Here is a 17,440-nt window from a genome sequence, read left to right on the forward strand (position 1 = left end):
GTTGGGGGCCCATGTCTGCCCGAGTGGGTCTGTCTGTATGGTTCTCCCTGAGTTCCTGTTCCTGGGACTCTGTTGTCTGAGCCTGTGTCCTCAAAGGTGTCTGAGTTCTGGTCTGTGTCTGCATCTGTGTCTGTGCACATCCATGTCATGTGTCCTGGCCTGTGTGTGGGTCTGTTGGGTCTGTGGGTCCATCTCTTTATGTGTGCCCTGATCTCATGTCTGTTTCCATGTGGTATGGGTCCTCCTTCCATAGACCCCTCCTCCAGCCTGCGCAGCCCCTCCTGCTCTGGAGCAGCAGCCTCCTCCCCCTCCCCCTCCCCCAGCTGCCGCACTTGCTGCACTCGCCACTGCGTCTAGTCTGGCGTCTGCTGGGAAGCAGCAGCTACGCGGCAGCCCCATCCAGACCCTGCGCTGAGACAAGGAGCGAGCCACCTAGCCCCACTCTGCTTCAGCCTCTCCATCCATCTGCCCAGGGCTGGGGTCTCCTCAGTCCCCATTCCCAAAGAAGTCGTGGAGATAGGGCCTGAGGTGCTAGAGGTAAGTGGGGGGCCCTGCTCTGCAGGGCTGGGAGGGGCGGGAGAGGCTGTGCCCGGCTGTTCCTGGGCATGTCTGAGGGGCGCTAGCGTCTGTTCTGTGTGTGCATGGGGGTGGTTTGGGCATTTTTGTGTTCATATGTGTGCATCACATCTCCTTTGAACATACGTGGCTGTGTTCCGAGTCCCTGTGGGTGGATGTGTGTCCTTGTGTAACTGTCTCCTTGCAGTCCACGTTGGAGTCTGTCAACCAAACGCGAGGTACCTTGGTGGGCATGAGTGTCTCTGTGTTCTGTGTCCCTCTCTTGCACACACCCTTGTGTCTCCATGTGTGTCTGTGTCTAAGCACAGCCTGTGTCCTCACGTGTGTGCTTTGTCCTGCATGTGTGCTTTGGTGTCTGCATGCCTGTTTGGGCTGCGCCTGCTGTGCTCTGCGTCCTGTGTGGGTGTGTGCCTTGCAACATGGTCACTTGTTTCTGTGCCCTGTCCCAGGTCCTATACAGACTGATTTTTCAGGGCAGCAGAATGGAGTCCCTCTTTCCTGCCCCACTCTGGGAGGTCCTCTACAGCAGCCACCTTCAGGGCAACCTGTCCCTCCTGAGTTCCAACCACAGTGTGATGCCCCCCCACCTGCTGCTCAATGCCAGCCATGGCTCTTTCCTGCCCCTTGGGCTCAAGGTCACCATCGTGGGGCTTTACCTGGCCGTGTGCATCGGGGGGCTGCTGGGGAATTGCCTCGTCATGTACGTCATCCTCAGGTAGGCGGGGCCCCGTTTCTCTGTGAGTCCCATACAGCCACAGATGGGAGACTGAGACAGGAGGCTGTTTGGGATGGACCTGAGCAGATGGAGATATCTTGCTGCTTCCATTAAGTTCCTTTTCTCCCTGTCCAGGGAGCGGGATCTATCCTGAGGCCCTGGATGCTTAGTCCTTCCCCCAGCCTGTCTGTCCAGGTAGTGACGTCACCTCCCTAGACCCTGGTTTGAGCTGTGCTGAGCTGACTGTGAGTGACCTCGTGGGCTCCATAGGGACCCTAGGAGTTGGCCCTCCTCAGGGCTTGCCAACCTCTCCCACAGGGACAGGCCTCCCTGAGGCCCTCTCCTCTGAGCCTGGATCTGCTGGTGCTCAGAGATGGGAGAGCTTGGGGACCAGAGGAGATGCTAGTGCCAGGTGGTTAGGATGGTGGCACAGCTGGGTGGCCATGGGGGCACTGTGGGGGCATTGTGGGGGCCACTGTGAGGTGGGTGAGGAGCCCTTCACGTGGCACATACCCTGGGCACATGTGGCAGAAGGGGAGGGATTTCTGGGCTGGGGAGATGAGGGACCCTGTGTTCCTCTGGATGGGAGAGAGTCGAGTGCACTGCAGACAGTGAGTGGGTCTTGAAAGGAGCCTTGGGAGACTTGAGCAGGAAAACAAGAAACCAGTGAGTTTTTACTGGCCCAGGGTGTTCTCTCTGACCCAGAAAGAGGTGATTCTGAAGACATGCTCAGGGCTCTGAAGCCAGCGTCCCTCCATAGGGCCTCACAGGCTCCCAGGAAGCTGCTGGGTAGCAGTGGTGTCGGTGGAGGCAGAACAGGACGGTGGAGTGTCCAGTCCCTGACTCCCCAACTGTCCTCTGAGCATCCCTGACAAACCCCATTTCTCTGTGAGCCTTGTTTCTCCATCCAGAAAGTGGGAAGGACAGGCCTCAGAGCCACGTGTATGTGTCTGGTGTGTGTGTGTGAGAGAGAGAGAGATGCAGGGTTGGATCAGGGGAAGAGCAGCTTTGCCCTTCACAGTACTGACCTCTAGGGAGGACCCTAGGGAGGGTCCTGCATGACCCACAGGCCTCTGCGGCCAGAAGTGCAGCCGCCCGGGGCAGCCATGTACCCTGACCACCTTCCTGCTGACAGCACCTCCCTGTGTCCCCTGGTACTGGGGCATTGCAGCCACTTCCTGGATGAGAGTAGACATGGAGGCCTTCTTGACCCCCAGTGTCCTCAGAAAGACATGCTGAGGAGCTGCCATGTCCACACCACTCAAGTGGTGGCACAGAGTGCGTTTTGAGCCACCAGACTGGGGTGGCTTCCAGGAGTTAAAACACCTGGTTCCAAGCCCCACTCGCTTTTTATCAGCTCCAAGGCCTTAACAAGTTTCATAGACTGGGTATGGTGGCACATGGCTGTAATCCCAGCTCAGGAGGCTGAGGCAGGAGAACTGTGAGTTGGAGGCCAACCTGGACAACTTAGTGAGACCCTGTCTTGAAAAATAAAGGGCTGGGATGCACTCAGTGATAGAGTACCCCTAGATTAACTCACCAGTACCAAGAAAAAAAAAAAAAGGAAAAAGAAAGCAAGCTACTTAGGGCATCTGAGCTTTAGTTCTCTCCCCCATACGGCGGGAATCCAATCGCATCTCTGTGAATCTTCAATGAGATGAAATCCATGGAGGAGCTTGACACAGGGAGGTACCATCATTGTCACTGTTGTTCGCATTGAGGTTGCAACTAGGCCTCTTTGTGCTTATTCTTTTTCTTTTGGTGCCAGGAATTGAAACCAGGGCAGTTAACTCGTGAGCTATATCCCAAACCCTTTTTAATATTTTATTTAGAAACAGGATCTCTCTGAGATTCCTAGGGCCTTTCCACGTTTCTGAAGCTGCCTCTGAGCTCAGCGTCCCCCTGCCTCACCCTCTTGAGCCGTGGGATCGAGGCATGCACCACTGCACTGGCCGTCTTTGTGCTGCTGCTCCCACCCCCCAATATTTTTAGTAGTAGATGGACACAATGCCTTTATTTTGTTTATTTATTTTTATGTGGTGCTGAGGATCAGACCCTGGCCTCACACATGCCAGGCAAGTGCTCTACCCCAGCCCCCATCTTTGTGCTTATTCTTGATCTCTAATAAACAGAACTAAACCCCAGGTTATTTTATGGCAACTAAATCGACATGGAATATTGTCACCTCTGGTGCTTTAACTGCCACCACCACCACCATCATCCTTACCATCATCATTATCACTACCAACACCAACACCAGCCTCATATCTCCACTTCACTGTCATCGCCATGATCATCGTCACCACCATCACCACCATTACCATCATCACCACCATCGCCGCCCCCACAACCATTCTCCCCACCACTATCACAACCACTTATTCATTCAACAAGTGTTTATTACTAATTTGCAATTTTTGCAGCCCTGTTCCAGGTGCCTGGATACAGTTGGACCCTGTGAGCACCCCTCCTGTCCCTGTCACCACTTCCTGTTTCCATTGCTAGACAGTAGTGTGGACTAGGAGGTCTTTGATGTGATTTTACATACTTTGGAGCTCTTACACACCTCTGGTAGCTGAAGGGTTAGGAGTTGAGTCCGTGAGGAGTCTTGAGGGAAACCCGGGGGACAGGCAGGTCTTTCTCTTACGATTCAGGCATGTGCTCTGCACCCCACAGTCTTTAGGGTCTGGAGCTCTCTGTAGGTGTCAGAATCCCTTCCTGAAGCTGCCTCTGAACTCCGAGTCACCCTGTTACAATGTGGGTTTCCAGGCTCCATTCCCCAGATGGGCTCGGTGGGCCTAGGATGGGGTCCAGGACCAATTCCTTGCCTTTCCTGCCAGGGCTAGTCTAAGTGGCCAGTGGAACCTTTCTTCTCCCTGTCCTCTCTTCAGGCACACCAAGATGAAGACAGCTACCAACATATACATTTTTAACCTGGCTCTGGCAGACACCCTGGTCCTGTTGACCCTGCCCTTCCAGGGCACAGACATCCTACTGGGCTTCTGGCCATTTGGGAATGCCCTGTGCAAGACGGTCATTGCCATTGACTACTACAACATGTTCACCAGCACCTTCACCCTGACGGCCATGAGTGTAGACCGCTACGTAGCCATCTGCCACCCGATCCGTGCCCTTGATGTCCGGACGTCCAGCAAGGCTCAGGCTGTCAATGTGGCCATATGGGCCCTGGCCTCCGTGGTTGGCGTTCCTGTTGCCATCATGGGCTCAGCACAGGTGGAGGATGAAGGTCAGTGGGTGGCCCTCCTCTCTGTACCAGGTTCCCCATGGTTCCCAGCAGCCCCTTCTGATCTCGTTTTTCTCCCTGCAGAGATCGAGTGTCTGGTGGAGATCCCTGCCCCCCAGGACTACTGGGGCCCCGTGTTTGCTGTCTGCATCTTTCTCTTCTCCTTCATCATTCCCGTGCTCATCATCTCTGTCTGCTATAGCCTCATGATCCGGAGGCTGCGTGGTGTTCGTCTGCTCTCGGGCTCCCGAGAGAAGGACCGGAACCTGCGGCGAATCACCCGGCTGGTGCTGGTGGTGGTGGCTGTATTTGTGGGCTGCTGGACGCCTGTGCAGGTCTTTGTTCTGGTTCAAGGGCTGGGTGTCCAGCCAGGCAGTGAGACGGCTGTGGCCATCCTGCGCTTCTGCACAGCCCTGGGCTATGTCAACAGTTGTCTCAACCCCATCCTCTATGCCTTCCTGGATGAGAACTTCAAGGCCTGCTTCCGCAAGTTCTGCTGTGCATCGGCCTTGCATCGGGAGATGCAGGTATCTGACCGAGTGCGGAGCATCGCCAAGGATGTGGCCCTGGCTTGCAAGACTTCTGAGACAGTGCCGCGGCCCGCATGACTAGGCGTGGACCTGCCCATGGTGCCCGTCAGCCCACAGAGCCCATCCACGCCCAACACGGAGCTCACACAGGTCACTGCTCTGTAGGCTGATCCCAAGCGTCTGGAGCTGTAGATGGCTTTTCCCTTTGGCCCATGATGCTCAGTCCCAGAGGAGGACCTGAATGACATCATGGGGCAGTGGACTGTGGCTGCCTCTCCCGCTGCGGCCTCTATAAGACTAAACTGCACTCCTGATGCAGGGCCAGAGGGATGCCAGGACACTGCCTGCAAGTGTCCACTGCTCTGTGGACACCTTTGAGAGGAGCTGCTGCTCAGCAGCCATGCTCCTGTGACTCCTCCTCCACCTCTCCCAGGCCGAGTCAGGGGAGCCTCGATACTGCAGGTGGGCTCATGCCCAGGTGGAGCCGCGGCTCTGTAGTCACCTGCACCCCACATGCTGTGTGCTATTTGTGTGGCAGGGCTCTGACTGCCTCTGACCTTGCAGTGTCTACCCAGGGCCACTGGACTGTCTTGGTGTTGCCCAGGAGTGTAGTGGGCAGCATTTCTCTGTGGAGGGACTGGCCCTGAGCCCAGAGCTCCCACCTGGAACCCTTTCTGACTCCATCTGAGCTGCCAGGGCTACCCTAGGAGGGTATGCAGCAAGCTGGAGGCTTCGTGTGGGTCCTGGCCCAATCCCTTTCTCAATGTTCTTGTGTTGCAGTGTCCTGTGGATTGGACCTGCCTCAGTGCTGCCGCTCTCTGCTCTTCCCGATGGTGGCCCTGCCCTGGGCCTGACTCCCACTTCCCTTTCTGAGGCGAACAGGAGGCTTGATCCCAGAAGTTTTTCAGGGGCTCTTGCCCTCCAGAAGCCTGTTGTGCACTGTTGTTCAGCCAGTGCTCCTCTGCAGGTGTGGGAGGTGGCTCAGGGAGGGGTGCTGCAGGACACCATCGGTGGCTCTATGGCTTGCAAAGTGTTTAGTCAGAACAGCATGCTCAGCCCGGAGGGCCCTACCACCTTCTGGGGGGTTCTCCCACAGTCTCCTTTGCTTGAAGTTGGGTCAGTGGCTGTGCAGATGGAAGGGGCCCGAGGCCTGGGGAGGTATGGCTGGGCTGGGTTTTGCTTTGCATACCCAGTGCTCCCTGTTTAGTCGCAGGCCTCAGAGTGTCTCTGGGTAAGGCCTGAGCCTGCTGTCAAATGTGAGGTTGGCCTCACAGGCAGAGCTGCTGTGCAAGGTTTGCTTGGGCTAACCTGTAAGGACTCTGAGCTTTGGGGACTCTGTCCCTTGGGGAAACCCTGCTGTGATCACCCAGAGAATCAGGCAGCTTTGCGAACACTCTTCCTGCAGGTGAATTTTTGAAATACCTGCAACATTGAAAAGAGTCTCTTCTTCCCCAGACCTCGGTCAGTCTTGGGCTGGTTCTCCCTGCCCTGGGGAGCCTTGGCTGCAGGGCTGATCCTGGGGAGACCCGGGCACACTCTGTGAGGCCTTCGGCAGGAACCACCTGGCTGTAGTGCTTTCTTGCCACGGCTGAGAACTTTGACTCTGTGCTGTTGCAATGCCACCTGTGACATTACCTGTGTATTTATGCCTGTGACCAGTGTCATTCCTTGTGTGTGTAGCCAGCCCTGCGCCTGTGTCCTGTTTCAGACTCTTCCACCAGGGGGTGCTGTGGTCCATGGCAGACCAAGGCAAGGCCTGGAGGCCCTGTGATCACGAAGGTCATGAAGGAGGCCAGATAAACACCTGCTCTCTGGCTGGATGCCCTCCTTAGACAGGTGTTTCCGACTCCATCCACCTGGGGACTGGTGTCGGGCTTAGCACATGAGCGGGAGAGGGCTGTGGGGCTGGTGTGTCCTCTGGCCTCTGTGAAGCCCACAGGTCAGCCCTGTCCCTAGGAAGTTGGCCTGGTGAGAGGAAACTAGTTCCTGACATGTTCCAGGGCTTCCCTTTGATACAAATAGTGCACCTGGCGCCCTGGGCTATGGTGGATGCCCCTCCTCCCAGGGCTGCAGGGGTCTCTTCACCCCATTGTATGTGCAGACCCTCACTCTGCTCAGTTCCCCTTCTGTGAGTGGAAACATGCAGAGCAGCCTCAGAGTGGCCCTGCACCCTGAACCATAGACTTGCTCTTGGCTCCTGAGTTGACTGGCAGAGGGGACCCTGTCGGAGAGGCCTGGCGGCACACTGGTGGGCTCAGGGTTTCCAGGGTGGGCAGGTGGGCTGACACTGTTTTGTGCAGGTTTTCATGATGGACAGCCTCGGGCCGTGTAGCAGGCACTTTGGACAGGCAGCTTGTGCACCACAGTTGAGTTCTCATAGTTCCAGAGGCGGAAAGCCCATGGACAGGGTGCTGGACCTCATTGTGACATGACGGAAAGAGGGCTCCAGAGCTTGGTTGTCCCATTAATAAGGAACTAGCAGCACCACAGGGTTCCACTTTCACAGCCTGCTCACCTCCCAAAGATTCACCCCTGACACCAACATGTTTAGGACTACAGCGTATGAATTTGGGAGTTAGAGTTCTCACACATTGCTCTTCAACAGAGGTCCAGCATCAAGGGAAACGTGGGAGGAATAGGCCCTGCCAAGGGACAGTGTTGTAATGCCCAGGAGATGGTGTGGTCCTGCTGGAGGGGCTCCTGTGAGGGGTCCTGGGCTGCTGACCCACCCTTCTGGTGGGGCGTATGTCCTGGGCAAGCACCCACCGGGGTCTGCCAGGAGCCTGGCTAGCAGGGTGAGGCCACAGGGGGAAGGCTGGGGCTCCATGGCTCTCTAGGATTGTGCCCTTCCCAAGGTCCACCCAGCCCCACAGCACGCCTGCCTGCACCTTTATCCTGTCCCTGGATGGGGACAAATCCAGCTTCCATGAGCTTGGTTTTTTCTTTTGTGCAAAGGGAAACATAGAACCATCCTGGTGGGGCTGTGGGTAGGGCTGGTGTGTACGTGGGGCTCAGTCAGGAAAGCCTGGGCACAAGAGTTGTTTCAGACTCTTCCACCAGGGGGTGCTGTGGTCACATGGCCGACCAAGGCAAGGCCTTGAGGCCCTGAGGTCATGAGGGTAGTGAGATTTGGGCACTTTTCCCCTGGTGAGGCTCTCCCTGGGACCAAGAGCCGGAATGTGGGGATTTGGAGGAGTGAGCTGTTCAGGGTGGCCCCCTACCCAATAGTAGGAGTCTCTGGTGGGAGGAATGGGGCTGGCTTGGGCAGGACCCTGATGAGTCTGTCTTTGGTATCACTGGGCCCTGGCTGTGTCTATCTCTTGGTCCCCATGGTGCTCCCGAGGAGCTGAGGAGGGAAGGGGAGGCAGCTCCCTTTGTTGGGCTGTGGATGGGGGCAGGAGCCATAAACAAAATGTGATGGGGCCTGTTCTTCTTCGTGGCCCTCCCCAAGCCTGGCAGCTCTCCAGGGCGCCTGCCTCCTGCTCTTCGCACCCACTCACCCTCTCCTCCAGGCTCATTATTCAGTGCTGTGCTCCTGGTTCTGCTGCCACAGCAAGATGCAGCCTCCGCCTGGGTCCCGAGGAGTTCCCGGCCTAGGAACATCGTGCTTCAAGTGGTAATTAGGCTGTTGGCGAGGTGTGACAGCCCAGGCTCAGCGCGTTCTCTCTGTGGAGAGGTGGGTGTGGATGGTGGTTAAGAAGCACCCTCAGCCCCTTAGGGTGAGGGGCTGGAGCTGCTTAGGCTGAGAGCAGTGACTCTTCACTAGGCCTCAGTTGCCCCACGGGTGGCTGGGAGCCGAGGAAGCTGGCATCTGTCTCCATCGGTGTCTGTTCCCATGGTGGTGCCGCTGCTCCGCTGTGCACGCGGGCATGCCAATCATTTGAGGAGTGTTCATCTGAACACTGTAACATGAGGTTTCTTAATCTTAACCTTACCCTAGCCATCCTGTCCCCCTTCAAGACTGAGGCAAGAGGTGCAGCATCCTGTTTCAGACCCGGGAAGTCTTTAGTGCTGTCCTAACTCTTCCAGGCACTATCGGAGGAAGGCATGGCACCCCAAATGGGACACCCCCACCCTGAGCAGGAGCGATTGTCTCGTGGGAGCTGATGGCTCCCGCACAGGACCACAGGTCTGATGGACACACATCCTGAGCAGCAAGCAGAAATTGATCAGGACTTCTCTGGAGCCCTCTTGCCAAACCAGAACTGAAATCACTATGGGCCAGACCACAGCCTGTCCAGGACTGCTGGATTACGCAGGCCTCTTGCCCTGGCCCCAGCTCTTCCTCCATTTAAATCTAAAGCTTCTGTCAGCATCTGTTAGACAGGCTTGGGATGCTGGACCTCACTTTGCCTTCCCAATGTGGCCACAGTGATTAAAATCTCCTGCTTTTCACCATGACCTTTTCTGTTTGTTTTTTGGGTGAGTGGCCAAAATTGGTCAGGCCTGTAGCCCAGGACCCCAGGAACATTCCTATCTAGTATGCAGCGTATGGCAGAGACGGTGACAAGTGACTTCTGAGAAGAGACATAAGAGATGTCCACGCTTCCTATTGGAGCTCTAGGATTAACTCCCTGGGGGGCTGGGGCCAGCTTGGAGGCCCTCAGTCTGTGCAGGGTCCATGCATATCCTCAGCCCCTGTGCAGCCTCCAGAGGACCTGAGTCCACCGCGTCCCGACTGAACAAGGGAGACAGAGCCAGAACCACCCAGAGAGGCCACTCCTGCTTCCTGACACTGAGCAGCAAAAACAACATTGATTTTTTTTGTAGCTCTGGGTTTTGCAGAAACAGCAATAGGTATCACATACAATGTTGGGGTAGGGAAGATGCCAGGTAGAGATTACAGTTAAGTTGTTTGGGGCTCATGGAGGCAGGGAGGGGACAGTGAGGTGGGCTGGCACTGTTCTGGACTTAGGTCCAGTGGGGGAGGGGGCACCTTCTCTGGGGTGCCTCGGAAGTGGTGAGGGCTGAAACCCACCGCATGATGCTCCATGCTGTAAGGCCAAGAGCCAGGGTGCCCAGAGTGACTAGTCTTTGGGCAGTCATGGCCTCTGGACCCCTGAACTGTGCATCCCTACCCTGGAGGAGATCCAGCACCCAGCTCTGGACCCAGGCCCACCCGGGAGAAGGGAGTTTTGGATACCTGCTCCTCCAAGGGCATACAGCCTCTAGACTGTGGGGGTCCAGAGGTCACCAGGGCCTCCAGAGGGCATGGGCCTCCTGGTGGATGTCCCTGGGCTTCAGGTCAAGGTGGATTTTTGTGGCTCCCTTTGATGTCCTTGTCCTCAGCCTTGGCAGCAACACTTGGCTCTGCTGCCTGAGGTGCCCACAGTATGGTCACATCATAGTCCCATTTGGGTGGAGCCTAGGGGAATACAGTGCTGGTTCCAGGACAAACTCATAGTGCAGGGTCCCTCCCCTACTGATCGCTGTTCCCAGAGAGGACACAGATGGGACCATCTGGGGGCCATCTGCTGGTCCCTCCTTTGTGTGTGACCAGGCTTGGGTGCCTTCTGCCGGGACCGGAGTCTCTGCTTCTGTCCATGCAGGGCTGTCCAGAAGCATAGTCTTTCTGTGGTTGTCTGTGCAGGGTGGATGTCTTCTGTATGGAGAGCACAGGGGGATGATGGGAACAGTAGGGACACCCCTGGCTGGGGTGCTACATCTGGGAGGAGAGGGAAGGCCTGGGCACCAAGGCCCTCAGCACAGGAATGTGGTGCGGAAATTCTGGCGGAAGCCATGGTCCAGGAAGGCATACAAGAAGGGATTGAGGCACGAGTTGGCGTAGCTGAGGCTGGTGATGGCGTAGGAGATGCCGATGACCACGGATGTCTGGGGCATGTCGGTGGTCAGGGCCACCACGGAGGCCAGGTGGAAGGGCGTCCAGCAGAGGAGGCAGACAGCCAGCACAGTGAGGACCAGGGCAGTCACTTTCCGCTTGGCCTTGCCCAGAGCCTTGGTGCCAGAGCGGAGTCTCACGGCCCGCAGCCTGCGCAGCAGGTCCACGTAGAGCCCACAGATGGTGCACACAGGCAGCACGAAGCCCAGCACCAAGGTGTAGATGCGACTGGCCTGGAACCAGGCCCGCTCTGGCTTGGGGAAGCTCAGCCCACAGCTGGGCACCTGCAGCTCATTGCTGTAGACGCCAGCAAAGGAGAAGAAGGGCACAACCATGACAGTGACAGCGACCCAGACACACAGGCTGGCCACCTTTGCCACCCGTGGGGTGCGCCGGGGCACGCGGCGGGACCGCACGGTGGCCAGTACCACCAGGTAGCGGTCCACGCTCATCAGGGCCAGAAAGTAGATACTGGAGAAGATGTTGCAGTGGTCGATGGCCAGCACGAGCTTGCAGAGCAGCTCCCCGAACGGCCAGCGTTGCAGCAGGTGCTCTGCGATGTTGGCAGGCAGCACCAGCACGAAGAGCCCGTCTGCGACGGCCAGGTTCAGGACAAGCACGTTGGTCACGGTCTTCATCTTGGGTGCCCTCAGGATCACCAGGATGACTGCTGCATTGCCGGCTATCCCCACGACACAGATCACGGTGTACACCGCCGGCAGCAGCACGTAGAGTGCCCATAGCGGCTGGGGGAAGGTGGTGTTGGGCTGGGTGCCGTTGTCCTGGGAGAGGCTGGTGCCCGCTGTGGCAGCAAAGAAGGAACTTCCACTGCCATTGACCTCTGTGTGCCTGGCTGACTGCATTGTCTTGGGGCTGGAGGCAGGTTCTGGGCAGGGGTCTCCTGGGGCTGGATTCTGGGAAAGAAATAGCCAGAAGCTTTGGGTTCTGGCCACCAGAACAGTGGCCACCTCAAGTTCTCTGGCAGAGGGTGCCACCACTCCACCAGGCCAAGAACACTTGGGAGTCATTCTGTCCATCCTGGTCCTGAGGCAGGCAAGAACCTACTGGGTGAGGGGGCCCCCTCTGGGATGGCAGGCACATTGGGCAGCTCAGTGACCTTCCCCAGACCCTGCTCCTGCTCTGCGAGGTCAGCCACACCACCCTCTTGGGAGGCAGATGCTTGGAGCTGTTCCCAGCAGCCCCCACTCTGCCCAAGCACAGTCCACAATTAGAGTGGTCAGGACTGTTGTCCTTCGGCAAATGCACTTCCCAGGGGCGTCCTAGCTGCCCCCAGATCCCAAGTACCAAAGTATCAGAACACAGCACCTTCCTGCAGAAGTGCCCAGCCTGCATCCTCTCTTCCTCCCTACCTCTACTGCAGACCCTGCCAGACTTCACTCACCTGTCAGGTGCCTGGGGCCAGAAGTTGGTGACCTTCAGCTCTGAGTGGCAGCAGAGCTCAGATAGCCTTGGGAGGGAGAAGGGAGGTGGTTGTCCCCTGACAGACTCCCGGCAGGGGTCCTGGTCAGCTCTCACCGCCTGCTGCCGGGTTTCCTAGCTAGGCTCTCCTCCCTGTGGCAATGCTGATGCGCAGGCAGGGAGGGAGGCGGGTCTCTCTTGCTGACGCTGTGAGCCCCAGGAGGCAGCCCCCCCACAGTGCAGTGGTGCCTGCAATCAACCCATCCAGGGCCTCCTTGGCGCTCACTCAGCTAGGGACTCCCAAGGGGCCAGCTGAGCAGCATGTGCGTCTGGGTCTGTGCGTGCACATGTGTGTTGGGAGGGTGGGCCATGCAGGGGCCTCTGGCATCGAGAGCATCTGTGGGTCACCATGGGCCTGGAAAGCCTTACCTGTGTACATGGGTGTCTTGTGCCTGATCCTGGGTGTGCATGACACGTGGCACATGCATGTGGGTCCCTGTCATGTGCACAGGGGTTTCTGTGGGTGACTCTACACTGTGTCCGAGGGGTCTGGGTGTCTTTGGCCGAAGGTCGGGCCTGGGGACCATGTGTCCTCATGTTGAAACCTGTTGGCTGCAGGCAACACGGCTTCCTTGTGTCTTTTATGTACGGAGCAGAAGCTGGCAGGCCCTGAGATGGTGGAAAGGAGGTCTGCCTCCCTGCCGGCTCCTGTCCACTCACTGGCCCAGTGGCTCATGCAGCGGTGGCAAGTGTGGCACTCTCTCTGGGCTGATCCTTAGGTCCTTCCCTTCTCCCCACCTTTGGCTCCTGGAGCTAGATGTGCCCAGACTCACTCAGCCTAGTGGTGAACAGCAGGGCAGTCTGGCAGAGCAGGCTTAGGTGGCAGCCTCAGGAGGTTCCTCAGTGTGGCTGGCTGCAGGAGGCCTGTGGCTGCCCATCAGAGTAATGTCCACTGCCCTCTGGGTTGCAGCTCATGGTTTCTTCTGCAAGTCGCTCCATCGTTTCTGCTTGTGCTTGTGTCCCCTGGTGGTCTGGACAGGAGCCTGGGAGGTAGCCCTGAGTGCCTGGAAGTTGCAAGGCCTGAGGCCATGTCCATAGGCGCTGCAGATGGGCCCCTAGCTCCCTGCCACGTGCCATGTGCAAATGGAGTCCCAAGGGGGCCTGGCTGGCAGCAGGGCCCGTGGCTGGGCCCAGAGGGATCATCCCCAGGAAAAGCCTAAAGACCATGATTTTGGGGTATTAGGTGGGTCTGTTCAAAGCTCCTGGAAACCAGAGACAGGACAGAGAAAGGGGCAGCCTGTAAGTGGTGGCTGTGTCCTCCTTGGCTGTGGGGCACAGGCATTGCCAAGGGCATGGGCTTGGCCAGGCAGTGAGGGTCTTGACTGGGGTGAGGGATTGACCCCGCCTCAGCGCAATGGAGGCGTGCATGGTGGGGGCACGTACTCTCCTCGAGCGGGGCTGACCAGGCTGGGCCTGATCCAGGGTGCTGCTGGTCCCCCCAGCACCAGAGCCAGTGTTGCCTTGCGCACCAGCATGGGTGGACTTCTGGGCACCCTCTTGCTCCTTGTCCTCTGCACACACCAGAGGACTGTTCTTTCTCCAGAGCTGGCTGCTCTAGACTGCCTGCCCTCCAGCCCACAGGGGAACAGCCTACTACAGAGGGCAGTTTTTAGGTTCAGACTCTCCCTCAGGGCTTCCCACCACGCCCCTGCTTCCTCTAAAGCAATCCTACTAGTGTTTGGCTCAGCCAGAGCCCCTTCCACACCCTCTCTCTGCCTTCCAACTTGTCCTAGTCAGACCCTCTCCAAGGCCATCACATCCAATGGGGGGGGGGACAATGGGAAGGACAGGCATGGGGAGGGAGGTGATGGGAAGGAAGAAGGGGGCTGGGAGGGAGGTGTTCTGCACATTCCATAATATAATGGGGTTTATTATTCTATAATGCTGTGTATAGCAGCAGCTTTCAGGCTGTGCCTAGCCTCGAGCTACTCCGTTCTCAGTGCAAATGCTAAGGCAGAATGGCCTGTGACTTGTTTGGCTAACAGATGACCACCAGACTTTGGACATGCCTGAGACTTGTTTGGCTAACAGATGACCACCAGAAGTTGGACATGAAGAAGTCATGGGAAGAGAAACTCCCATGCTCAGCACAGTCATAAGGCACAAACCAATAGATAAATTATCACACTAGAAAAAAGTGACCACTTGAACTTGCAGAATGAAAACAGAAGCACAAGCTGGGTGCGGTGGCCAAGCCGGTAATCCCTGTGGCTTGGGAGGCTGAGGCAGGAGGATCGTGAGTTCAAAACCAGCCTCAGCAACTTAGTGAGGCACTTGGCAACTCAGTGAGACCCCATCTCTAAGTAAAATATAAAAAAGATCTGGGGATATGGCTCAGTGGTTAAGGGCCCCTGGGTTCAATCCCTGGTACCAAAAAAACCCAACAACAACAACAACAACAAAAAACCCCAGAAGCGACTGCATGCAGGGGTGTACCAACCCAGAGCAGAGAAACCAGGAATCCTGGTGAGTTTGTGGGTCTCGCCGGGTGTGATCCTCACCTGAAACACCAGAAAGGAGAGGTGCCCGGCAGTGGCACCAGCCCTGCCAGACCACCCGGTGGTAAGAAACTCCCCTGCTGCCTGACACTCTACATCTGGGTTGGTCCAGCATCTTTCTGACCACCGTAGTGGCTCTTCTGCATTTGATCTTCTCTCTGGGTGCAGCCTCCTACACCCTAGGTCCACCTTGACCCTGTCTTAGCCTTTCCGTAACCTGCATCACTGTGTAAAGTGTGGTGTGTCTTGAGTGTCATAGATATTAGTAATTAGGGTTGGAATAAAAGAACCTATGATTGTCCAGCTGAAGGCCATGAAGTAACCCAGGAATACCCAGTGAATTTCAGAGTGGGAAAGTGGTACAGCCCGTGACTTTACTGTTATTCAATGAAGCTGACACCGTGGAAAGGCACAAATGTCTGGTTTGTATTAGTGGCTAGCATGCTCACAAGAGGAGGTGGGGTTGAGGGGCAGAACGGGTTTGGGAGGCCCAGGGGTGCCAGGGGTGAGTGCTAGGCACTCAGGCCCATTGGGCTGGGGAGGCCCAGGGTCCCAGGGAGGCGCTGTAAGTGCTGGTCATCTGGCCTGAGGGCCAGGTGTGCAGGGCTCCAGCCGCCTCTTCCCCTTCCAAGAGCTCCAGGGCCACTCTGTGTCCCTCAGCTCCTACCCTGAGGCGCAGGGAATAGCTTTCTTCTGGGTGGGGCAATTAGAGGTCAGGGGTGAGGCAGCCCTGTGCTAGGTCCCTGGGTGGGGTGGGGCAAGGCTTGGTACGTGTAGGTATTGGGGGTGGAGGGAGGGGACAGGGCCGGTGGCCTGTACTGGGGTGTTGTGTGTGGGGTTTTCACAGGGGCCAGGAGGAGAAGCAGCCTAGGTTTAGGACCAGCCACAGCAAGACCTGGAGAAGGTGCGGAGGCAGTGCCCGGGGGGAGGTGGGGAGTCCAAGGGAGGTGGAGCCCCCTGCCTGGTGTTCAGCTCAGGGGTTCTGGGGGCAGGTAGCTGAGCAGGCTGGGGAGGACAGACAGGTGACAGGTCAGGAGGGAGGGGGGTTGGCCTAGGAGGACACCAAGGCCTCCCCTTAGCCCCCGAGTGTCCTCTGGTGAGCGGGGGGGAGAAGATGTTGCCTCCCCTTGCCACCCTGCAGGGTCATGTAGGTGGCAGATCCCCAGCTCAGAGAACTTGGCTGCGAAACTGTGACTCAAATGCACAAACAGGAAGGAGCTGACTGCTCCCCAGGGCCCAGGCCCATCTTAGCCTCCTGCTGGGGTTGTAGAAGTCAGTCACTGAAGTGCTCCCAGTCCCTGCCCCCAGAGGCCCCATCCAAACAGAAGCGGTGGGAGGTAGTACGCCCACAGCTCCAGGGCCATCTTCCACACCTGCTTGGCAGGAGCCCAGGCCCCAAACAGACCCTGGAACAGCTGTCCTTGCCCAGGGATTCCCAGCAGCTTCCAGACTTGCCTGGTGCTCAGTCCCAGGGGGCTTCACCAAGGGCCCTGTGTCCTTCCTTGGGGCAGGTCTCTGAGGGTCTTAGTGCACAGGAAGGGGTGGTCAGCACTGCTGAAGATGTAGAGTCCTCCTTGGATAGGAGGGGTCTGGGGGGTCTCACTGTCCCTAGCTGAGGGGCAGTTGTGGTCACTTGTCAGCGGAGGCAAAATGGGCAGGGAGTATGCAGGTGCCTTCAAGTCTGCAGAGAGGGGCTCCCAGGCATGTCAGTGTGTGCAAACACACATGGTACTGGTTCGCTGCTCCTGATTCTGCAGGGCAGGGAGCCCCAAGCTCCCAAGATGGGCCCAGAACATCCAGGAGCCAAAGCTGGACCCCAGCCTCTTTCTGTTTGGTGATTCCTGACAAAGGGCAGGCAGGGCTGATTTGTGCTTGATGCCCCAAGGCTCTCGCTCGCTCACTAGTTGCTATAGAGCTATGACCCTGCGGGCAGTCCCCATAGGCTCATGCCCTCACTTGGCTGGATTGTGGTCCTGGGTGTATGGGCAATGCTCTGGGTGCTCCAGTAGCCAGACTGGTGGACTTTAGACTAGGCTATCCGTGGGCTGATGACTTGGGATTGAGAAGGCTGGGGAGGCTCGCCGGTCTCTGGTACCCCCAGGACAGGGAGAACCGGCATGGCTTGGTGGCTGAAGGGCAGGTGTGACGGGCTCCATGGGGTCAGGGAGCTGTTGGCCTCATCCGTTTCCTCTGCTGTCCACTTGCTTGGCCCCAACCTCCAGCTCAAAGGGCAGGCACTGACCTGAGCCTGTGCAGGAGCTTCAGCTGCCTGAGAGGACAATGGGTGCCACTGTCCCAAACAGCATGCACACCTGTCCACGTCACCCTCTTGCACACTGTGTTTGCAGAACTTCTCCAGATCAACTGGAACAGAGAAAGTGTTTCCCTGGACAGGGGCTGGGGTAGGGCAGATGCCGGGCACGGGGGCAGGGCCCTGGTGATCCCTGGTCCCACACTTGCTCCCTGCGCCCCATGCACACTGGTTCATGCCTGTGGCCAGGGCAGCTCACTCTGCAGCATGTTTCCCACCTTTGCTGGCACAGTTGCCTCTGCTTAGGT

The 17,440-nt window shown here is 57.5% G+C and overlaps 2 protein-coding genes across 4 annotated transcripts; one reads left to right on the forward strand and one right to left on the reverse strand.

Moving 5' to 3' along the window:
* Positions 1–91: 91 nt before the first annotated feature.
* Oprl1 (opioid related nociceptin receptor 1) lies at positions 92–9,399 on the forward strand. Of its 3 annotated transcripts, none has more exons than XM_026413507.2 (4): positions 92–537; positions 1,026–1,291; positions 4,183–4,538; positions 4,620–9,399. In XM_026413507.2, exons 2-4 carry the CDS (start codon positions 1,059–1,061, stop codon positions 5,141–5,143), a joined length of 1,113 nt encoding a protein of 370 aa, XP_026269292.1. In that variant the 5' UTR covers positions 92–537; positions 1,026–1,058; the 3' UTR covers positions 5,144–9,399. The 3 variants fall into 3 exon arrangements, with proteins under 3 accessions (XP_026269292.1, XP_026269294.2, XP_026269293.1); XM_026413509.2 differs by lacking the exon at positions 92–537 and adding an exon at positions 2,228–2,244 and having other exon boundaries at positions 1,121–1,305; XM_026413508.2 differs by lacking the exons at positions 92–537; positions 1,026–1,291 and adding an exon at positions 1,449–1,536.
* Positions 9,400–10,765: 1,366 nt separating this feature from the next.
* Npbwr2 (neuropeptides B and W receptor 2) lies at positions 10,766–11,767 on the reverse strand. Its single transcript, XM_026413501.2, has one exon. It carries the CDS (start codon positions 11,765–11,767, stop codon positions 10,766–10,768), a length of 1,002 nt encoding a protein of 333 aa, XP_026269286.2.
* Positions 11,768–17,440: the final 5,673 nt, after the last annotated feature.

This window comes from Urocitellus parryii, chromosome 6 (assembly GCF_045843805.1).
Source record: "Urocitellus parryii isolate mUroPar1 chromosome 6, mUroPar1.hap1, whole genome shotgun sequence".
In the NCBI taxonomy this organism is placed as follows: domain Eukaryota; kingdom Metazoa; phylum Chordata; class Mammalia; order Rodentia; family Sciuridae; genus Urocitellus; species Urocitellus parryii.